This window comes from Formica exsecta, unplaced genomic scaffold (genome assembly GCF_003651465.1).
Source record: "Formica exsecta isolate Colony F162 unplaced genomic scaffold, ASM365146v1 scaffold122, whole genome shotgun sequence".
Lineage (NCBI taxonomy): Eukaryota > Metazoa > Arthropoda > Insecta > Hymenoptera > Formicidae > Formica > Formica exsecta.
In genome coordinates, this window is record NW_021848556.1 from 3,390,605 (window position 1) to 3,416,310 (window position 25,706).

Here is a 25,706-nt window from a genome sequence, read left to right on the forward strand (position 1 = left end):
TCACGAGACACGTGTGCATAAATGTTTTATGCCCGTAAATGGTTGAATTCTTCAACTCGTTGCGACTGTAATCTAATTAATTTATTATCGCAGATTGATCGACGTTGAGATTTGATTAAAGCGTTGTGTTTACGTTTCTTAAAATTCAAATATTACTCTGACCATAAATAACTAATAATTTCCCATAACCAAATTATTTTTCCATCGTTCAAAAATAAAATAAAATTAATAACAAGAGAAAAAAACAGACTTCGCGGTTTCTTCAAGGATTACATTAATTAATTGTAAAAATTTGGAACACGATAATTTTTTAGTCTATATATGTGTATATGTGTCTGTATTCTTATGCAGAGATTCTACCGTTGTAAGAATTCTAAAAGAGATTCTTTACACTTTGTCGGATAAGCAAAAGAGGGATGTACTTCTCACAAGAGAGGCTATAAAATTACTATAATTAATGGTAATTTCGCAGCTTCTGCTTACAACGTGTGAGAATTCATTAAATTGCCACGCCGCGGGGGGAAAAATCGCGCGGCGTCATTACCGGCAGATATTTCATTGTAAGAGCGAGACTCTCATATCTAAGGAGAGCGCGCAAACCAGGCGCGATATATAATAGAAGCGCGCCCACACGAAATGCTATAAATCACGTAGCGCGCGTTTTCATCGGGCATAAACGGCGCGACCGTCCGTTAAAAATTTCATGTTTCAGGCGTCAAACACGCGAATGTGCCGTACGATTCACTCTTTGCGGATATAAACGCCGCGACGCCGTTTGTCACGTCCGTTATCGCGATCGTCACTTTTACGCTCGCAAAGTCGCGAATTAATCCACACTCGCAATTTAATCGCTATGTGTCGACTTCTTTTTCGCAGCGATAAATTTGTGTCTGTCGAGCGGTCCGGACCAAGAACCGGACAGGAAGATCGGTCAAAGAAATTCACGGCTGACGTTATTTACAGCGTGTAATTTGCGATTAAATCGCTTAGTGCGTTGCGTATCCTTTTTCTTACACCGATATAATAAAAACAGTTATAAACGTCTCCAAAAAATGCTTGTCAAGTGATAATGTTATCCCGTTACGAGCAAGATCGCACGATTCAACGGTAACGCAATTCACAATTCGCATTGTTGAAATAATTATTCACTCGTGAGTGAGAATGATTTGCGATGAAGAAAATATAAAAAATATAGAAATGTGATAAGAAAGTGAAAAATTCGTGATAATTCTTACTTTCTATAAAAAAACCAATTTCAACAAAAAATCAATAATCAACATCCGTTTTAAATTATTATATTAAAGCTTTCTTCTCGCAAGATCATGTTGTCATACCGGCATAATCTCCCATTTTCAGTTTAGCGCGACTCCCCAGACACGATTTGTCAATCTATGTTCATTACATCAGCCGAAGAATACAGTTTATGATCGTGACGAATACGATACCGAAGAGATATGACAGGATTGGTAGAAGGACCGCGAGAAAGGATCTCGAGCGGCTGCATCATTGCCACAGCGTGAAACGAGAGCATCGCGCATTCGTAAATACGCTGATAACTTAATCCTTCCTCAAATAATCCTTCGATTTTTTAACGATGTTTTATTATTTAAGGGAATCCTAAACTACCGACCGAACGCAATTTTTTGAATTTACCAGTTTTTGTAATGGCTATACAGAATTACAAATACTTTTACACGATTAAAGTACATACATCAATGCTCTATGGGACAGTCGTCTTTATGCTAAAAACGAAAAAAAGTTAAAAAATTTTTCAGCATAAAGACGACTGTCCCATAGAGCATTGATGTATGTACTTTAATGTATAACGTGAAAAAATGATTATTTGCAGCAAGAGTACCTGTAGCAGTGTACGAAGAATTTAAGAGAGGTGGATATTACCATCCCTCTTGTTCGTATGTGCGTAGCTATGTATAATTTTACTAGTGAGTCGGTGTAAAAGTTCCTTCTACGCGAAGGCGATTAGAAGGAGACGGAAAATGGAGCATTCTCAGTGATTCCCAACCGGATTATACAACCGAAAACCGAATAACGTCAATTTCGCAAAGCGGGAAAAACCAAATTAAAAAAATAAGACCCCATTTTATTTTTATCAAAATATAATCAAGTTTCAATAATTTTTTGTTGGCATCAATTTATGTGTAACTTTTTAATATTCGCGATCAAATACGATTTCGTAAAAGATAATATGTTGTTAAAGATTCTCGATACATGTAAAATAAATCTCGACAATAATCTGAATATGTACATTTTGCAACGTTTTACTAGAGATCCTAGTATTCATAGTAGCAATACAATAATAATAATATTTTCCTCTGCCTTATATAATATACCGTGCTATAGCATTTTTACATAATATCTAATGCGTTACGTAAAACGCAGAAACACATTATGACGAGCCGCGCCGCGTTTGATACCCCCTACGCGATACATCTCTTTTCATATTTGCAAGTCCCGGTCAGACAGCTCGTGAAAGGTAATTCCGCAAGAAAGCGAACGCGAGACGGCTCCGCCGTCGTCGGCTTTATTTTTATCCGAAACGATGGCAGCAGCGATCGGTCTGAATCGGATCGGTCCATTCCCCTCTCATGCTATCCTGTTTCTTCGACTGCGATTTGCCAACAGCTCGTTGATATTCAGAAAGTCCATCGCTTGAACGAGCAATTCTGAACACGAACGCGAAAAGTTTCAAAATACGGCATACGTGCGCTGTTATAGAATGATATATGAAAATGTACCTTTTTAAGATGTACTCACATTATCCGATAAATGTTCGATGAAAGCGCAAGATCATCGAGAACGATTTAACTTTCTTCGGATTAATTATTTATCTTTGATAAATAAATAAATCAATTTTTTTCACGATTATTATTTATATATTAAATTTGGATAAGATATTATTCTATTATCATATAATGAAATATCAAGCCGTTTCAACGAAATTTCTTGCTCATGATTTAATCTATTTTCCATTAAACTTTCTGTCTAACGCACGTCTAGTCTTCAATAAACGAGAAATCTAGTGACATTATATTTTGCGACATTATGCTCAAAGACTGAGTTTTTAGTATCATCCGGATTAAGATACGATTACGCAACCGAGTGTCATCAGCATATATGCAATTACGGTTATTAAGGGCAAGCAATTACGATTATTAATACGTTAGAACGTTACATCCTGCCGACTATGAGGAGAGCGATTACTTATCCTCATTACGACACGATGATGATGCGAGCGATAAAGTCGCACAGATACGGGGGTTTAATATATAAAGAGAGTTAGGCGATCGCAGATAAGGGAAACGGATAATAGTTCCCGTCACGCTATACAGCGAGAATCGCAATTAGCCGCGCCAGCTCTGCGGCGGCTGCGAAAAAATCTCCGCGTAACGTACGAAGTGCTGCGAGTCGAGTTTATAAATATTAGCCGCGCTAATTGCGGTTTAATCAGTCGCGTGGGCGCGCTCTATCTAGTGAATGCGGACGATTAGAGTCGGACACGCGCCGAGTGAATGTTATCTGTCCTATGACAGGAGACGGAGCAAAAAGTTGATTCGGCACTTGCATCGAGGACCATGTCGCAAATGGACAGACGTAAAAAATCAAGTGCCTTTCACACACCTACGTCTCATTCTAGAATATATAAGATTCATCTTACGGACAAAGAATTTCCACGCCATTAAAGCGTATATAGGAGTCGAAACGTTCGCGGTACGTGCACGTTTTTGGACCGCGATAAGCTTCGTGTCTCGGTGACATTATTGCGTACCGACTTGAATAGACAAGCGTATCTCCCGGCGGACCAATTAGAAATTACGAAACGCAGCGGCACGCTATGCATCGAACTCGCGTACGATCCGCGGGTGCGTGCGTTTTATGCATATTCACGGAGAAGGGGCGTCTGTCTTGGGGCCGATCGAATCAAAGCGTACGACGCGACTCCGAGGTGTCCGCGCGACGTACGATATTACGCGAGCTCTCGCGATTTGAAAGTAAAGGTGTATCGGCGTTCAACGAGATCGACGGTAAAAGTAGTCTTCGCGCTTGCGAAATTGAATCGCCCGCGATTATCGCGAGGAGCAGCAGCGGGATGCGGATGCGAGAAGCGCACACGTGCGGCTGTCATGTGCAGCTGGTTCTCGTGAATCAGAAAATAAGCGACCGGCTCGGCAGTATTCGGATCGATATTTAATTGTAGCGTCAAAAGAATTCAATTTTCTAGAGAGTGCATTAAAGTTTAATTAAATTTAATGCTTCAAAATCGACATTTTTCTCATCACGTTATTGTCATGGAAAATTAATACTGTCAGTTGGATATATTTTTTACTAGATGAAAAAATATTTTATATCAAACTGACAGTATTAATTTTCCATGATAATAGCGTGATGAGAAAAATTGGTTCCAAAGCATTAGATTTAATTTAATTTTAATTTTATATATATAAAGCTGTAACATATGATATATATATATCTGCCAGGATTAATAATACAATAATATATCATAAGTACAGTATATTTGTGTTTCAACATTTGGCAAATTATCGTAATATCAATTTAAAAGCCGCGCATTATAACTAGTGGAATTAGTATCAATACGGAGCAAAAGGCAGTGCGTAGCTATGATCGTAATCTGCGAGCCGCGGTCTAGTCTATCGTATTAGCGGCAAAAGGACTTGCGAGAGAGGAGAGCCGGTGACGCAACACCGCGCCGAGGAGACTCACTCGCTCGCTTCGTCTTGCTGCGGGGCTCTAACCTCAGCTATTATGCAAATTAATGTTAATTAAAATCAAACAGACATCCTCTCCGCGTACTCGCTGCACCGCGCGCGCGCGCGTTGAGACATACAAATATAAGTATGTATATACACACAATATGCTTCATTACATACTTATTATTATGATAATAATTTAATATCAATGAATGTGTATTATTAAAAATATCTGTAATATATGATTTAAACATATATTAAATATCTATAATATATGATTTTGGGAATAATGTAAATCTTTATAATATTTTTTCGGGCGAATAATATATTCCTCTTATCAGTAAATTAATAATTTCATAAATCCGGATAAAATCTGATATTCAATACTTATATTCCGCTAAACTGATCTTTTCACGATAGTTATTTCTGATCGAAATAATACGCTTATGCCGGTGATGATTTCAATTTTTAACGAGGAAACACGGGCAGTCTCGGCATACACGGTATAAGCGGCACGCGCGTTATCAAAGTAGTCGCCGCCAGCCGGTCGGACGCATTATCGCCTTATCGGTGGCGCATGTAAATGTCAATTTAACGGAGAAATGCGCTTTCGTTCGTTTATCTGCCGTTTCGACCACCAGATTAGGGATAAAGATCGCGAGCGGGATGGGTTTGTCGGGCATTAAAACGCTCGCCGATAATCGCGTCGGTCGATTTCGACTTAATTAATGACCGCTTAACACCGATGCTCGCGTCATCGCGTTATCGCAGTTGTATTTATTACATTGTCGCGGAGACTAAGGCACGCGGTTATTAATACTTTCACGCATGGCTGGCATCACGTGTGTGGTTACTCGATTATACCATTACATCATTACGTAATGAACAGTGAAGACAACTTATTTGTACATTCATAATGTATGTATTAATATGAAAATGATATCGCATAAACAAGTTTTCAGAATTTAATATTTTATTGGCCGTTTTTACATCTGTAAAATCAGCCGCGTTTTTATACGAACAAATTATATGTAATAAATTACAATGCAGTTGCATATTAATTAAGATGAGAAATCCACTAGTAATTGCTAAACTGAAAAATTACATTCTACATATTTCAAGGTGTGAAAAAATGTGGTAAATGATTTCTATTTTATGCCTTTTTAAAAATACGCACATGTGTGAGTAGTAAAGAAGACGAGTAAATGCGGATTATGCGTTCATTAACAACGTGGCGTGTCGGATAAATTTCATATTAAACTATTGCAATTTTTGCCGCTAACGACCGCTTGTGAAATACGTAAAAGTAAAACGCGAGTGTAATTATTAGAATAATTATTACAATATCTCAAAGCCGCGGAATCTTGACGAGCCGCTCCTCCGTTTGAAGCTTCGAGATCGACTCGTGATCGGTTTAATCGGCGCGGATGATCCACATATCGACTGACTTTCGGGTCCTCTCGGCCGGAAAAATCCACCGGCAATTTACATATACACATCGCGCAGGATCGCATCGAGAGTAACGAGAAAGCGGGTCGGAAGCCACGTGCAATTTACGAGCAATAAGCGAGATCCGCCGCGGATCGGGGAGCGGCGAGACGTCGTTGTTAGGATCGCGAATATGCACGGCCGCGACCTCGGTGAGCTCGCCTAGGCTCACCTTTCCTTCGACGACTCTTCATCCGTGCCACGACCCACTCTCCTTCAAGTGCACCTTCACAGATATACCCGTAGTTCTCGATCCTCTCGAGAGAATGCACCTTTGATGCAAAAAGGCGACACGAGGATCCACGGACTACTTGACCCATCAAATATCGGAATCGCAAATTAAATATGACAATCGCGTTACATAATTTTAATTCGAAACTAGATAAATGCTGACAAAAAGAGATCAACATTCAATAATAAATATAAAAGAAAACAATAATATACTCGTCATCAAGGATAAAAAATTTCAAAACTTTCGCACTGTTGATTTTCGTAAATAAAAGAAGTAGCTCGTTCAACAAATTAAGTAAGCTTTTTTAGAGATAAACTAGAGTTGGCACACACGATGTACAATAGCGTGCAGTGAAGGAAACGACGAAGCGGCCTCGCCGAGAGGAGAATACCGGCGTCGCTGACCGCGGGATGCGGGTGAACCGTGCGGAGAGGCCGGAGCGCGGTATCCGGACGACATGGAAATAGTCGCGATAAATCGCTCTCGCCACGAACTATTCCATTATAAAAGCAGCATGCGCCGGGAGTAACATAGCCGCTCGCTCGCGACGACGTTGCTTTGTACGCCCGGCGGCGCGCCTACCTGTACGAGAGCATCGAGGCTGCCGCCGCCGACAGACGCCGCAGAGGCGGCTCGCGACTAACGACAATCGCGAGCCGAGGATTTCGCTTGAAACCCCCGTCGCGACGATCCTAGGCATAGATCTTCGCCTCGCTTCCTCGTACGCGGTTCTACATTTTACTCCCGACATTTTCTCTCCGTTCGGCGAAGCGAGTAGATCGAGCTCGGTCCATCCGCCGGATGCTGAGACCTATTTTTTTCAGCGATCAAGATTGAAAGAATTGATTTATCCAATGTCTCTTTTCTACTATAATAAAGTATATGTATGTATATATAAGTAATATTCAATAGTAGAAAAATTGTATAGAGATAATTTCATTATCTTTAATAGTAGAATTAATCAATATAAGAATTTAGAGTTAATAGTAATAAGATGTTTCCTCGGAGAATTCGCATTCTAGAATTTTCCACTCGCATTTCCAGGTCCATATTTACCAAGGGTACCGAGATATTACCCATAGCTTATAAGATGAACGTACTCGAGCTCGTCCCGCGCGCGTTACCATCACGGACGTACAAAGAGACGAGGTGGAAACACGCCTGTTATTACTCGCGCAGATTGATGGAATCAAGCAACCAGTCATTTCGTGGTAGAATCAGTGAGAATTAATACCGGGCTATTAATTTCCTTTCCCTCTCCGCTTTTATGGCGGGGGATCCTGCATGGAGTTCACGCATACATGTAGCGGTGGAGAACCACCACGGATACAAATATAGTCGAGCAAATAGCCCGCGAGCGTGTTGGAAAAAGAGGCGCTCCACGTAATTTAGACAGCTTTTTCCGCGTGCAGCGCCGAGTCTTGAGAATCTTAAGCGATCGCTCTCCCCTCTTGATGAGCCCCCGGGATCGCGCGGATTCACGGGCCCTCTTAGCGTGAATTGATGCGCGGGCATTAATTACGCTGCGAGATCGCGGCCTGAGACTGGCACCGATCGATGATCGAGTCGGGGTCAGCCGCAACGCGGCCCTGACGAAGATTTGTACCAATTTGTTGATCAAATCGCGCTCGGTCTGATGGACGAGCGTCGATATGCAGACCGGGAAACGCGCTATTCGAAAAGGTACAGACAGGCTGCATGAAATATGTAACGTACGCGGGATAGTATAGTTATTCGAAAGGGCAAGTAGATAAGAACCAAACCCCCTGCGGTGAACCCCGCAAATTTCAGAAATATTTAATTTTATCCCAAGATTATACACTTCAACAGAATTTTTTAAAAAGTTTAATTTTTTAATTAATTTTTAATTAAAATTGCCCTTTAAATTTAAATTTTAAATTTTAATTGAAGGGATACTAAAAGTTAAATGTTAAAAAGAGAAAGAGAGAGAACTAAGAAAAAAAAAGAATTTTTATTCAAATTTATACTGTAAGCCTTATTACGGTTTAATAAAACGATAAAATATAGGGCAATAAAATTATTACTTAATGATAAAATTATAATAGAATGGTAGAATTCAACGTATATGTTTATTGTGAGACTTAAACTTCAAATATATATATATATATATATATATAGTATCAATTTAACGAGAAAAGACACTCGTAATTCTCTTTCTTTCTCTCTCTCTCTCCCTCTCTCCCATATACGCCGACACGGTATCGTGCGCGATGCTTGTAAATCTGTCATAGATTAATCCACTGTGTAATTACTTCTCGCTACCTTCGCCATTTAAATTTTATTTACACCGAGCGGGGAAAAGGCGATCTATACGGCTGGCGGGATTTTCTCAAGACTCGCAGTTCGATCGGCCTCTGCTCGGGCGTATTTCATAAGCCGAGGGCGCGATGGCGCCATCGCGGTCGTATTTCCCGTCGTAGATTTGTAAAGGCAAAATCTAAAGGCGCGGTAAAACATCGGGTGTGCCTCTCGATTGAGACGTCGCCTCGGATGCACGACGTTCAGCATGCATCACCAATGAATCCGCCAACGAGTGCGCGTGCCCGACGCGATAAATATCAGTTTCCCGGCCCCGATCTCCTTCGGTTTTCAGTGTAAATGCAAAACCGCGCGTAATTCACGCTGGCAAGTAACACGCCTCGGCGATGGGACCCCCGCGGCGAGCTTACAACGGCTTCATAAGACGCGGAACCGCGGCTGCTCACCGCCGCCCTGATCCTAGTTACACCTGCCTGATAGCGACGATAGACTCGATAATCAGAGGTACTTTGAATCGTGTAATTTTAGTTGCTACATCATTGACATTGTAAGGAAAACGAGTTCACACCATCATATGAATTCATGCTTATATATATATATATATACATATCTGACAATGAATATTATACGTATACCTCATTTATTATCCAGATAGCAATCAAATTAATTCCTTTTTTACTATAACAATTTGAAATATGAGAGATCGAGAAAAATTGTCAAATAAAAATTTAAACGTATTCGAAACTTATACCGCGTTGTAAAAATATCAAAAGTTATATATAACATATGTTTTAATAAGACAGAATGTGTATTCGTGCAAGAAAGGATTAACATAATAAAAAAAAAACGCGTATTTAAAAATAAACGCGTATTTCGAACAGTATTAAAAGTGAGAGCTTGGCATGTTCGGTCAATGCGAAGCTTAACGATTGCTATATTAGTCTGAATTATGTCATTCTTATCGCAGTTTAACTTTATCCGCTCGTTTAGCAATTAAACGATAGCGTTCGCTTTCTATGCATAACGATCTTGCAGGCCGCATTCAAATACGGCCGCAGTGATCATTTATAGAGAACCGCGGAAAGGTTTCCAGGAGCGGTCGGAGCACCAAATTGAGTGCCGTCTGATCGAGAGCCTTTCCATCCGTCTCGACTGAAATAGCAGCGACGTGGTCGTTGTTTCGAGGACCATGTCTACCTAAATGGAAAGCTAATTGCTCGCGAAGTGGACAGGTGGGGACGGTCATTCGTCGAGGGTTAGCACTAATAAGTGGTCGAATCTACGATTATATTCGATACGCGGTATTTCCTTCGTAATCTATATTCTGGCTTTGATAAACGCTCTAGTTTCACCACGCAAACCTTAAGTCGTAAACACATTTATCTCTTCACAGTTGAAACTTTATTGAAACATTGTGACGTAAAAGTACTTTTTAAAATGAGGTATATGTGTGTAATATTGCGTCGTTTCAGAATTTGTGAGAAACAGTCTCATTTTCGCATTTTATTAAGCTCGCAAAATTTCAATAAACTATATGAAAAAATGTCGGATGATGCTACGAATTAAATAAATTTCTCGTTCATTAAATATTTTCGAACATTATACAACTTACTTTCGAATCAATATTGCCTTGCGAAATGATATTCAAAAATTATAAATTACGAGCGAGTTCGCCGCGAACCGTTTCCCACATACAGAAGATAATCGCGTTAAAACATCACGAAGTAGTATATCTCCCCCATGGCTGTCACGCACGTTTAAACACCTAACTTCTGTAAGGCATAATGGCGCACGTCTGGTAATTGCAATCAATCGTGTCAGTGGGTTCAGCGAAAACAGGAACTCTCGCGGCAGTCAATAACGCCTCCGCACGAAAGATCGCTGAGAGAAGGCGTCTAATTCATAAAGGTAGTTCATTTAATGCAAAACGTTTTATTCCTATTAATAGAGATAAATTTAGAGAACTACAGCTAATTTAGACTTCTGAAATTATATTCCATTTTATGTGCTGATTAGAACGTCTCATATTATTAAACCTCGAAACTAATCAAAATTCTTAAAACAGCTTTTCATTATTATTTATCTTTTTCTATTTTCTATTTAGTTTTAATTTATTTTCTTTTGTATTTCTCCGCCTATCTTAAATACGTGTGTAATTTATAATTAATGCTTATTTAACAAGGTATATTCAAACTAATTTAAATATGATGATTGCTTGAGATAAATACACACCAAATATTGTATAGCACAATCAAATGCAATATCGATTATGCAATGTACTTTCTCTCATCATTGTTTCATTAAAAGATGACTCACCGATATATACGCATCGCACCCTTGTATTTCGTGTATTCCGTTTGTGTGAGTACTTACCTGCAACATAAAAAGCATGCATATAAATTTCAATATATATTTTCCTTATTATTTAATTACATGTTATAAATTTCAAACATTTAAATAATTCATAATCATTTTATAACACTTATTAATGAATAGAGTACATATTCAAATAAATAAGTAAATAAAGTTAGAATAATTTAGCGAAGTTCTAAGAAATATGAGATTTCAACAATTAATACTTGCTTTCATGAACTAACGATGTGAATCATAATCACTTGATCGCAATCGGATCGTACGTATCGCGGGTCTTAATTGACTATTAAACTCTACGAAATGCATTGTCGGATTCACCGCGATTATTGCCCAGTAGTTATATCTATATCGACGATTGCAATCGTATCTGCATCACGCTTTCCACGGCTCGTTAGGCCGAGCATATCGTTTTATACCAACGAGGTGTTTCCTTACTGCCTACCGCGCAGATAGAGAATCTTCTTGTCCGGTCAACTTGTTCTTTGGCGATTACATCGCTATGTAAATTTATCGTTGGTACGTGCACACGCGCATGAACATGTAATCTTTTTCTCTTTTCTTTTTTCTTTATGTTTGTACGACGTATACGCGCGCGTTACAACAGTGCGTTACGCGATTATGCTTCGGAGATGGTTCGGTAAAGTACGAGCAATTATTCATCCAGTTAACAAAATAAAAGAACACAAAACGATTAAAGTTAATATACCACCACCTAACTTACAAACATATCACATAGTAATAATACTCAGTAAATTACAATAGCTATAATGTCCTGTTATTGTTGTTTATGTAAACAGGTTCTGCTTACAAGAACCAACCGGTAGTTTCATCTATTTTAACTATTATTCTTTACGAGTATAAGATTTTTTTTTATATTCCTTCAGAGGATAAAATATAAATTCATAATTTATATTTTATCTGAAAGATTTAAATGCCACGACACAATCGCATGAGTCTAATTAAGAAAATTATTCGAGAATAAAAATCTCCAGCGATTTATTATGACTCAAACCATCGGGAAAAAACATTGCTCCTTCGAAGATCATGGTATGTCGATGCCGGTATAATTGCACTTTATGTGGCAACGTGTCGATTAATACCGTATCGATTAAGCTGACCAATAGTCATCGTCTGAATGATCAATAGGGATTTTGTTATTCGCTAGGCAACGATGGTAAACCGACCACGTCGAGCTTCAGAATCCGGCCATTAATTATGATAATTAATTCGCGCGCATAAATCGCGAATTCGACGAAATATCGGCGAAATTCTCGAACGGCATGGCAGACGAGTAGATAGAGACCGATAATAAATCGATAGAGACATCATCTTCATTGACATCATTTTTTCGCTGATACGCATCGCACCCTTGTATTTCGTGTATTCCGTTTGTGTGAGTACTTACCTGCAACATAAAAAGCATGCATATAAATTTCAATATATATTTTCCTTATTATTTAATTACATGTTATAAATTTCAAACATTTAAATAATTCATAATCATTTTATAACACTTATTAATGAATAGAGTACATATTCAAATAAATAAGTAAATAAAGTTAGAATAATTTAGCGAAGTTCTAAGAAATATGAGATTTCAACAATTAATACTTGCTTTCATGAACTAACGATGTGAATCATAATCACTTGATCGCAATCGGATCGTACGTATCGCGGGTCTTAATTGACTATTAAACTCTACGAAATGCATTGTCGGATTCACCGCGATTATTGCCCAGTAGTTATATCTATATCGACGATTGCAATCGTATCTGCATCACGCTTTCCACGGCTCGTTAGGCCGAGCATATCGTTTTATACCAACGAGGTGTTTCCTTACTGCCTACCGCGCAGATAGAGAATCTTCTTGTCCGGTCAACTTGTTCTTTGGCGATTACATCGCTATGTAAATTTATCGTTGGTACGTGCACACGCGCATGAACATGTAATCTTTTTCTCTTTTCTTTTTTCTTTATGTTTGTACGACGTATACGCGCGCGTTACAACAGTGCGTTACGCGATTATGCTTCGGAGATGGTTCGGTAAAGTACGAGCAATTATTCATCCAGTTAACAAAATAAAAGAACACAAAACGATTAAAGTTAATATACCACCACCTAACTTACAAACATATCACATAGTAATAATACTCAGTAAATTACAATAGCTATAATGTCCTGTTATTGTTGTTTATGTAAACAGGTTCTGCTTACAAGAACCAACCGGTAGTTTCATCTATTTTAACTATTATTCTTTACGAGTATAAGATTTTTTTTTATATTCCTTCAGAGGATAAAATATAAATTCATAATTTATATTTTATCTGAAAGATTTAAATGCCACGACACAATCGCATGAGTCTAATTAAGAAAATTATTCGAGAATAAAAATCTCCAGCGATTTATTATGACTCAAACCATCGGGAAAAAACATTGCTCCTTCGAAGATCATGGTATGTCGATGCCGGTATAATTGCACTTTATGTGGCAACGTGTCGATTAATACCGTATCGATTAAGCTGACCAATAGTCATCGTCTGAATGATCAATAGGGATTTTGTTATTCGCTAGGCAACGATGGTAAACCGACCACGTCGAGCTTCAGAATCCGGCCATTAATTATGATAATTAATTCGCGCGCATAAATCGCGAATTCGACGAAATATCGGCGAAATTCTCGAACGGCATGGCAGACGAGTAGATAGAGACCGATAATAAATCGATAGAGACATCATCTTCATTGACATCATTTTTTCGCTGCAGATATTTATGGCGTGAAAGGTCTTGTTTTTTTTTTTCATAATTTAAACTTATGCGATCGACAGAAAGCGGTGAAATGAGGAACTCCGTTGTGCCTGCAATTTTCGCGCAGTCGCGTAATATTGTCTGAATGCAATTAAATTCGCATCTATATACGCGATGAACCACGAAGAAATATCTCGCAATATTTTATGGTGAAATGCGACACCATTGACCGACGAGCGGTAAATTAAAGCCAAAGTGGCAGCGCAAGCGTCATTCGTTCGAGAAACGCAAGTGATTTATATTAGTTCTGCGTATATTGTTTAGTCCGTGCGCGTTTCTCGCATTAGGCGAACACCATTGCACTTTTGGAAGTGATATACGCGCCGTAAAAGAAACGACAGTGTCAGTAATAATGATTTTTGTCTCGTTTCGGATAATAAGAAAAGTACGTGATTTGAATTATAGCGCGAGATCTCGTCGCGCATGCAGGATGATTTAAATATACCCGGCTCAGCTTATCGCAGATTTCCATTTAGTTCGACGAGGAAGAGAACCTCGTTGACGTTTAGCAAATGCCTCGACCGATGTACCGCGACACGACTTGATAACCCGCTACTATTCATCATACCGTGTTTTATGAGCCTGTCACGATACGAAACTCCGAGATATCCGCGGAAACGGCGTTTCCGTGAGAATATTTTCCACGGTAAATCTCTTCGGACTCTCTCGTTAGGTCTCGCGAACACTTGGCGGGTTACGTCGCTCGCGCTAAAACGTGACTGATTTTACTGGGAGATTTATCGGATGATCGCCAACGAGGAAACGATAGCGAGGCGTAAGTATGAGATAACTCGCGTGAATCTCCCGGTATAAGTCGCGATATTTAACCACTCTTTTACCGCGAACGATAAAATTATGTTTATTTAACGTATCGCAAAAATTAATAATTAATAACCGATGTTCCTAGTCAGGGTCAGAGTCAGGGTCCGCGCGGCCTATAAAGTATGCTTTATATCCTCGTCGTGGATCCGCGCGAAAGAAAGCGCGATAAAAGAAGAAGATGGTGCGCGTCGGTGGTGGCCGTCGTCCAGATTGGTTAAACGGTCTCCCAACGGTTCTTCATTAATTGCAACACGTTTTAATGACCGCGCGCTCGATTGGCAAACGTTCGGCTGCGACGCCGGCGAGAGTTCGATTAGGGAACATGACAGCATCCATCATCAGCTGTCGTTCCACAGCTGGTACTCTTTAGAAAAATCGCGATAAATATCGCGCGCGGTTTATGCCCGCGCGATTGATTTGCACATACATATTAAGTCAGTACGAAGGTAATTAACTTAATTATCATGCGATATAGCAACACGCATATCCCGTACGGAGGAATCATGAAGTCTAACGCGGCGACTTGTACGAATACATTATACGTAGGCATCATGCAAATTATTTCCACTAGTCTTCGTATCTCCCGGCTGGAAGAATTATTTGATATATTGAACGCTAACGCGATAATTAAAACGTGTCGGCAATCATTATCATACATCTATAATGTCAATATCTGACATTATTATAATTGTCTTTCTAATTATATTGTGAAAATTATGTACAATTACTCAATCTTATTATATTTGTTTTAATTATGATTAAAATTAGTGTAGGCACATATATCAAAAAGAAAAAATACTTCTCATTTAACGCGATTTTTGTATGAAATATTTTTTTTCTCTCTCTTTAAACGGAGATGCTATTACTTGCAAATAAATTTCTTTTTTTAATTCTCTTTTTAATATTATATTAACGCTTGGCTATTATGCAATATCTAATAGTTTAAATAGGTAAATGCGAAACATCGCACAAAGAACGTTACACTTTATTCATTAACATAATGACAGATAAAATTGCTGATGGTGAAGCAGCAGGTAACATGATACCCCATAATAACGACAAACGATCGTGGTACTCGATCGTCCCTTTTTGCGTCAATCGATCGTAACGTCGCGGCGACAGTAAGAAAATACGCCATTGCAAAGAGATCATTCTTTACCGCGGAATTCCAAAAGGAATCAATCGCAGTTGTATCGATCACAGGTGCATGTGCTGCGTCACAAGTTGATCGATCGGATGTTAAGTTATTAACCATTATTATTCACCAGCGCGAGAGTTGCCTTTTTTGCGTCAGATATGCCAGGCGTGGGATTCGTATCCGGAAGATACAAGGAAAACAGACAAAGATAGACGTGTTTGTATATGTAAACATTTCGCGTCCATTGTAAAATTCAACAACCGATTATCTTTTAGTCATGAAGACAATATCGAGTGTGAAAGTGTAAAATACAGTATTTTTTGCTACGGCTTGTTGAGACCAAAAGAAAAAAATATTTTACACAAGATATGTGTGTATTATAATATATAAAAATGCAATATTGATATTCAAATATTTTCACAAAAATAAATAGTGTACACTCTTGAAAAATCTACATGTATGAATGGCGATTATGACAAATTACCATAATTTCATGTACTCGAAATTGATTAAACACGCAATTTCCAAAATTAACGCGCGAGCGAGGATTATTTGTCGCACTTTCTTTATTCTCAAACATAGCGGCATCTCCGACCGCAATACCTCGATCGTAAATAAAAGATATTGCTTCTACGTAACACGAAATTATATTTATGAGCCTTGGATCGCATCTAATTATAACGTTCGAAAGTAAACTCCGGTCTCCGTTCTTTCCGCGAGACGTTGCGAGGGCGAAACGTTTGACGGGGGCGTTGACACCCACAACGAGTGGACAATGAAATACATCCGAGAAATTATCGACGTCCATGCCCAGACAGAGATACATCCTGTTTTTCCTCTCGTCGTTCACGTAACTGCAGGGCACACAAACTACACTCTCAATTAAAAAGAATCGCGCGCGGTCGATCGCGATTATTTTCGTATTCAAATAATTGTGCTGACAAAAGATCAAAGTTCCTAAAAACGTCTTTATCCGTTTTAATTTTAAATGCTAAAGATATTGATTGCAGTTAATAATAGAATTAATTAATTTAACAAACTTGTTAAAAAGAAATCCGGTAGCAAAATGAGTCGCTTGTATATTCTTCTTCCAAATTTGTGCGTCAGCACTTTTAAATATGCAATATTCGCGGTAATAAATAATGAATATAACATTTCACGCGTATTGCGACATAATACAAATATTTATCATTGCCTGACGCAAGTGGTATGAAAATAATTCTTTTCCTATACATTAACATATTAATGAAATCACACAACTACGCACAACATTGATTTGCATGAAATGTAAATGATCCCTAGCGCCGAAATAAAATTTATGATCCATAGCTTGGCTTATTCTTTATGTAAACGAACAGCGTTGACAAAATGGATATTTTAATCTCAACTCGTTTTCAAATATGATATTAATTTTGGAAAGTGACATTTGTAACAAATTATAATTGACATACGAATATTACTTAAAACTTGATCAGCGTTGTCGTCGCAAAAGACTATCGTTCATAAATTGAGAATAATTTGAAAAAGTGCAGCTTGAGATGAATACGTTCATTGAAATATTTCCAATAATGTTCCGAATATAAAAATCTCGTGAAACCAACGCGACGCGAAATGATTTCTTCGTAAAGCCATTAAAATGCCACGTGAGAACATTTTATCAGGCTGTTATCTCTCTCTCGAGCGCTGTCGAGATAATTCTTCGCGCGGTCACGACGTGTGTCGTTGATAAGACGTTGATTATGTCTCGGCAATTGTTTCGATCAATTAGCGCATCCCACGACAGCATCTATTCCGAAGCTTCCGTAGAAAGCCGCGCCAATTAAAGTCGTTTCTCCGTCGAAAAGTCAATTTTCTCGGATTTATTTCTCTTCTAACGACATTTAATACGTATTCGTGATTTGCAATATCCAATTAAGTGGCGAGCCATTTTCAATCGAGACAAAGGGAACAAACGGCCATCTTATAGCGTGGGCAATAGATTCCGTGTTATGAAAAATTGATGAATAATAGAATAGTGTTTAAATTTTAATTGCGAAGAATAACGGAATTTAGAATAGGTCAAAGTCGATTTATACAATATTTTGGGAAACATTTGAATTTAAAAAATATACAGAATATTCTCATTTTAACACAATTTTTTTTAGTTTTACTTTTAACACAAAATGATGTTCTGTGTTATATATGTGTTGTTTTAAATAAAATCAGAAGAATACAATAAAAATAATTATGGATTAAGTTCGTATACATAGTGACTCAATAATTCAAGTTTTAATACTAAATTCATGCACGGTATTTATATATGGACACAAACCACACATTTTGATTTATGATCATCCAAAGTGCTGTATAATCAAAGGAACTACTGACATATAATCCAAAGAAACGTTGTCGAATATCACATGGGAGTGTCCTCTCAGAAGCGAGAGTATAATTTGGAAAAGTCCGAGAAATCGGGTCGGATCATAACTCAAAAGGCGGGCGCGTCCCGAAAAAGAAAGGAAAGAGAAGCTGTAAGCGATCCACGGCAAACAAGAATAACGATACAGAATGTGTGATGTCGTGCATATTTTGCCAATATATGAGAGGATGAATCGAAAGGAGCGAATATAGTTATGTGTGCGATATATCTCTATACAAAACATGTTTCCAAGTCTGTTATACTGGATATAGAGAAGAGAAATATTTTATGCTCTTCCAAAAAATAAAAGAAGACTATAAATTTAAATATATTTTATGACTATTTTTATGCACAGAAATAAAAAATTGCTAATTAGATTCGATTAAAATTATGGACTCTAAGATTAGAATAAAAGTAAAATTCACATAAATTTTTAATTGAATAAGCTTTATTATTATTGCTTAATCCATTATTTTTACTCGCTTATAACCTAAAGATTATTAAATTGACTGTATAAAAGAATTCATATAGACGATTACAAAAATATTTCAACTAATAAATAATCAGAATTTTATTCTGTAATAATTCAATAAAATATGTTTACCGAAAGTTGTTATCTTCGTATTAATCCTATCTACAATCGTAAAATTTTTAAAATACCTTGCATATGACGGTGTAAAGCAAGATATTTATGATTAACTCGCTTTTCCCATATTTGACCACTTGTATAATCGCCAGGATACGTCTACATCCAAGTAGAAAGTATATCTCTACATCACGATGATATTCGCCGTCGTGCCGAATCTGAAAGCGCGATGATCGATCGCGAGGTGTTCGCGACGGTGATAAATTCCGTTTGGACATAAAGTGCGGCTAGCTTTTTTTGCGAAACGGGGAACACGTGTATCAACGCGTATGGAAGAGCGAACGCGCGCGCGATATCACGTACTGCGCTGCATATTAATCGCCGTGATACGTGCGAGTTGTTTAACTCGCGGCCTTACACTCGCCGTAATATACGTAACGTAAGTAAAGCACTAAGATAGCCGGCATGTTAGTTAGGTACGCGTTTCTCTCGAGGTGGATTACGTAAATCGGCGAGGGAGCGAGGTGCAAAGATGAAAGAGTGCCGAGGTATCGCACGTCGACATCGATACCTTAAATTTTCGCAGAAAATCCAGTTTACAAATCAAACGTCAAGAGAAAGAAACCAAGATTTCGCTTTTATATTTATAATAGCGATGCTTTTTCCCGCGAAGATAAATGTTCATTAAAGACTGCGATTGGATTTTCTTCATCAAGATCTAAGTTTCGCTTTTTATATCAAGAAAATATGGACCATCTTTATCTCGCACGTTCAAGTACTAATCATAAATTTATTTTGAACACAATTAATTGTTAATAGAGTCGTAATTATCTGCAAGTATCCTAGAATAAAATGCGAAAGCATTAAACGCGTTTCTTTCATATCTTGCTTAAGTGCCTCTTTCCAATCATGGCTCTCATAATAATTAAGAGTATCAATAATTAATCAATAGTTAATGAAGCTATCGGTCTCTCAAAGTATTTTATAAGATAAAATAGAAACTTTCAATGCATACTTTTCGAAGCAGGACTTTGGCGATATACCAACAAGATATACATATATCTCTTTCTAGAGTTATCGCTTGTTGCTGTTATGTATCAAGATTCGTCTATTATACATAATCTCACGTCTTTGAATTAATTCATCTCCTTGTTTCGTTACACGGTTTTGCTATGGCACGACGGGATGTTTCTCTTCGACGAGCGTCGCGTTGAAAGATTCATCGTCTTGCGCAAACATGAGAAACGTTACAGACTAAAGTGTTAAACGTTGAAAACCATCGTTCCGCGGCTAAGGCGCGAGCATGGAGAACGCTTATCGAGGATAAAGGTGGGGAAAAGTATCCGTCGTGCTGCCAGCATCGTCCAGGAGAACGTTGATGAACGGCCAATCGCAATTTGCAGTGTTGAAAAGTCGCGGGATATAATTACGAAATGCTCGCGCGTCTCGACGGATATACGTTCGGATATCTTTTAGAGAGGACGAATTATTTCTTAATTATCTAAGAAATGAATAATCCCAAAGAGAAATCTCGCTCAGAAATATATGCATCGGATAAAAAGTAACAATCAAGCATTGTCGATATTTTATGACAATTATTTTAAATAAAAAGTTACATTAATTTTAATTTATCTTAAAAGATAATCTCAAAATAAATTTTAAAATAAATTTTAATATATTATCTTTTAATTAGACATAAAAAAATAAGATTAAGCAAAAAATTCAGTCAGAATTGTCCAAGTTTAAGAAATATATTATTTATGGCAATATATTCAATATTAAAAAAATCGAAATAAAGAGAAAGTAATCAAATGAGAAATCAGTAAGCAATATACATATGAAATTTAGCAGAGTCGACTGCCATTACCAAAATGATTCATAATGGTTAACTAGGAAATTACTAACCGAAAGAAAGTCACGGGGGACAGGAAAAGGTAATACGAAAGGGGAAGTCAGAAGTATGAGCTGGTTAGCAAAAATTTCGAGCAACGTCGCTGGATGCAGATGGTTTGCCGGGGTCAAAGAGTTAACCCAGTCGGCATGCACGCATCTACGCAAGCCGGACGAGGTTGGGGTCAGATTGGATGAATATCATCGCTTTTACAGTTGCTCCGAGGCATGTATATAAAATCACCGGCAACGGTTACGAGCGTCACGTGCAATTGGCAAACGATATCATCTCGCTAAAATAAATCGGATAATTTAAGCATCGCTAACACGTTAGGCAATTTTAATAAAATCAATGATATAAATAAAGATGACTTTTTTTTTTACTTGCAGCCAATCAAACACTCGACGATAATTATAATATACTCTTAAAATATAGATTAAACATTTATATTTTACATAAAAGCTCTACAAATCGTGTTTCGCGTCGCGTATACTTTAGCCGTAAATTTATGCCAGATCGGAAAGGCGGATTGAAAAATCCACTTGTGTTCGAACCGGCTCGAAGTAATCATAGCCTTTAAAATTTTCACCGTGGCTTCGTGGTTAATTCAACTAGATTTTTCACAAGCCGAAGACACCGCGAATATAACGGTACTTAATAGTATGGAGACCCGATCGTTCTCTCTCAGGTTAATGGATCTTCATCCTCGCGTGGGTGTACGTCGTACGTTCTCTGACACGAGCCGCAAGCGTTTGCGGAATTTCCGCAGACACGTAATGCCGCATCCTGCTATCCCCCTTAAATTCAAAGATGAAAAGACACAGATTGCATTTATTTCTTATACATGTTATACCAAATTCGTGTACAAAATTCTAAACAATCTTCGCTTTAGTTGTCATGATATTTTTTCATGCACGATGGCCATGTATTTATCGCGGCAAAATTTGTAATTAATTAAATTACATATTAAATAAATTTTAAGAATCTGCTTAAATAAGCATACTGAATCGCCTCTGTCGCGGTAGCTGATTTTACAAAAGCATAAAATCGATAGTGTAATACATAAATCTCTCTTTGAAAACGGTACTCTCCGAAAAATACAGATTTCTCTTCGGCACTCGATCAACCGCATGCTACGTCGAATACCATTGGCAGTTTGAAAATAAACATGGGAAATGAACCGTGACGTGATAACTTGTTCAAAGCGATCATATATCATCTTCATCATTGAGTTTTTACGACCGGCGCTGCAAATCAATTTTCTGGTTGATGGATCTCCGTTACAGTGTAGGCGTTAATCGTTTTCCAGCAAAATGCAAGCCAACGCGAGACGAGTCGATCGGTACATTTTGCACGATCTTGTAATCCCGCATTTGTAATAATTCCCCAAGTCCTCGTATGCTTTAATGTATCTTCGATGTATATAATTTTATCTTATATATACATTACATCTTTCACGTTAGCTTTGAAGATATGTTGCATTTTATCTTTCAAAATGTTACAACTCGATAATTTCTCAGACAAAATAATATAACAACTTAAATGCGAAATATAATAACGCGTGACAAAAAGAAATATGGCTTTAATAAATAAAATGCAGTTTCCATCAATATTGTTGCTGAAAATAATTATCGATAATTATCGATAATTAAGCGTGCGTGCACGCGTGCAAACATAATCTCTTCATTCGGCGGCACGCTTATGATTCTTCAATCTGGATGCATCCGTATGTGAATCACAATATATATTCACACGTGCAACACACGGCCATAAATCATATTCCATATTATAGTCTCACGATATATCGCGCGATATGCGCGTGAATCGCGGCGATATGAATTTTAATGCGCGTGCCGTGGCGCGGGAGCACGCGAGATGCATTAATTTTCTCCGGATGGCATCTACCCGAGATGTTTCCCGAAATGCATTTTGATGATTCACGATGTTGCTCCGTGGGCAATTTGGAGCAAAATGCGCCTCATCAACGCGTTGCTTACGTCGCTGCGAATGTTAGAATCACGATGCCAAATTATGCATTAGCGCAGATTTAACGCGATAGCGAATTAAATAGACGTTTATCTCTCGTATCGATCGCACAGCCGTTCAATTAATGTTAATCGTTATGATAATACATGTTAATGACGAGGCAAAGCGGCACGCGAGTCGCGAATGTTACTTCTCGCCAAAGCGGAAATGAGGGAACATACGCGATGATATCGAACGATAAATACTCCCATTTAATATCGCAGAATCGGCAACGAGCTACTTTCCCGCGTGTCGAGAAACTCGAGAACCTGTCGCTTAATATTTATTTCGAGTACTCCGTTACTGCTTCGGTCTTTCAATTTGTTATAATACATATTTATTACGCTCTCTTTTTCATATCAACATTCCATATTCATTAATTAAACGAATTATCGAATTAATTGAAGTAATACGTTTAACAAATCTTTAAATTCGTATAAGAACGAATATCCCAACGATCGGAACATATAACGATCCATTTCATCTGTCGCCACATTTTATATTTCTCGCTTCACGCAACTTTCCAAAATATGCGTAATAATATCTCGATGCGTACGAGATCTCGATGCTCGATATCATCGCGTGGGAAACGATCGTTATTATATCGAAAATAATTTCGTCTCTACCAAGAGCACGCTTTCTCGTGAAACATCGAATAATATAGGGATTCGACGACTGTACTTTTTCATCAGATATAAGAGAGAGAAAAAGGAAGGTACAAATTCCTCGCGAGGCTTTCTACCGCGTTACGCCCGCAGGAATGCGCAGAGTTATNNCAGGAATGCGCAGAGTTATAAATTTGTCTCGTAAATGTGACCGCGATCCTCTCGAATCTCGGTGTTTCTCGCGCCATCAAAAGGGACCGAGAATCCGTTAATCATGCGACGATTATTAGGCCAGGCGTCGCTAGGAATGCGCACGATATACTCCGTAAATCAGGCGGGACGGAGGCGACGCCGCGGCGGCGGCAGCGCTCATCGTCATTATTAATTGCGCCTTACCGCCGTTGGCGTTAAATAATGAGCGAGCACGCGGACGCCTCCCTTCTAATCCTAATCCGTCTGAAATGTTAACCATCAATCGTCGCGATAAAACTTTCCGATGCCTGCGTTTATTGCGAAGTCGCGGCGATCGAACAACGAGTCGCGAATAAATCGTCGACGTTGCGACGATGAATTATCGTTCCACGCGTCGACATGTTATCTGCGAGCGCGATTGATAAACCACCTTCACTTTATGATGAAATACTTGTTGGGAAATACTAATTGTACATTGGAAAGATATGAATTATATATATTTGTTATAAAATCTTTTTTATCTTTTTTATAAATAAGGAAACATATATTTAATGTAACAAAATACAAAAAGCATGTATGAAAATATAAGATATGTATAAATATATTCTCTTCTCTCAAGTTTATCTAATATTGTAAAAATTACTTACTTTAAAAGTTCAATAACAATAAAAATTTTAGACAAAAGTAATTAATCAATTAAAAATTAATTATTATCATCTTGTTAGATCAGTGAGGATAAATTCTACCGGTTGTATAAAAAAATATTATATACATTAAAGAAGTAGAAGTAGAGGTGTATGTGTACACACAGACATTTCTTGAGTGATTCCTTGGATGCGGTAAGTGGGCGTACCTGCCGAAATCGTTGTAATTTGCGGTCGGGACGGAATACGCTTTGTGCGAATTCAGCCGCAAAATTCGGGCGTATTACTTTGCCATTTTATTTTATCATGTAACTGCTCCCGGAATAAGAACGCTCAAATTTCTCGAGCGGTGGTTTGCGCGATAAATTTGCTCGTATCATAAGCAAACTGCGCTCGAAGCGTCCAGAAAACCGGAATATGAAAACTTGACACCGCATCGCGATCAGGTTGGCATTGCGTTCGCTAATTTTAATGTGGATATATTCTGGCAAGCTATTACCGAATGTCCATAAATCTCGGATATTTTTAGGTACTGCGCAATTATTACTTAAAGCAAAAATTTCACTCGCGGCAAACGATCGTCGAGATGATAACGATCAGAGCCGGAAGAGAATCCGCGAGAAGTCGCACGAAAGAGAAATTGATAATCGAAAGGGAATCGTAAGAATTTTTCACGAGAAGCGTTCATGTTGCAATATCATGTACGTAAAACTTTGCAATTCGATGCATTAAATTTTGGGCAGTATACGAAAATATGATGCAAGTACTTTGTAATTTAAATTACGTTCTCACCGCGTCATAATGAAATTCGAGCATCACTTTATAAAGAATAACCTGTTGGACGCATTTAATAATATCCACCGGTGATCGGGATAGTCGGTTAATACGCGATATAATATTGTAAATTACTATCTCATTTATGAGTGCCAAAAATAGTGCACGTGTCAGAAAAATAGAAAAAAACTAAAATTTGAGGTAATGTATTATGCGAAAGCTATGACGCAAACAATAATTAATTGTCGCGAGATCTAAAAATGTATTCTTTATAAATTAACGATCAAGCTTATCCACGCACATCAAAAATTTAATTTAAGATATAGTTTTCCGAAAATATAGCAATCGATAGAGCAAGAATGTATATTTTTCAATAAATTAGTTGAGAATTCAAACTGTATAATACAAACATAAAAAAATTTATATATTTATATTATTTTCACATGATAATAATAAATAAATATCAATTTAAAAATTCTTTGTCTTTACAAGTTTATTAAAATTATATAAATATATATATTATGTATTCAATTTATAATTAATACTTTAACAAACCGTATATCGCTGTAGCCGTTTATTTATAGTAACCATTTCAATTCTCAGAGATTATATCTCTTTCGTATATGCAACACATGTTATCTCGTACAACTTTATTTGTCTTCCATTTTTCGAAAGTCTGTAGTTTCGAAAGATCGCACCGTAAAAGTCAACGCGTGATCTACACGAC

At 37.8% G+C, this 25,706-nt stretch overlaps 1 protein-coding gene across 2 annotated transcripts in view; it reads right to left on the minus strand.

Annotated features, from left to right (window-relative positions):
• Nucleotides 1-25,706, minus strand: part of LOC115244634 (Krueppel-like factor 3) — a 329,364-nt gene that overhangs the window by 31,335 nt on the left and 272,323 nt on the right. Inside the window, exon 1 of one of the 2 annotated variants that reach the window (XM_029822456.1) lies at nucleotides 11,044-12,403. The exons of the other annotated variant lie outside the window; for it this stretch is intronic. Within the exon in view, the coding sequence (XP_029678316.1) occupies nucleotides 11,044-11,122 (79 nt within the window). The 5' untranslated portion in view covers nucleotides 11,123-12,403. Of the gene's footprint in view, nucleotides 1-11,043; nucleotides 12,404-25,706 lie in introns of those variants that run through there. 2 annotated transcript variants of the gene reach the window in all.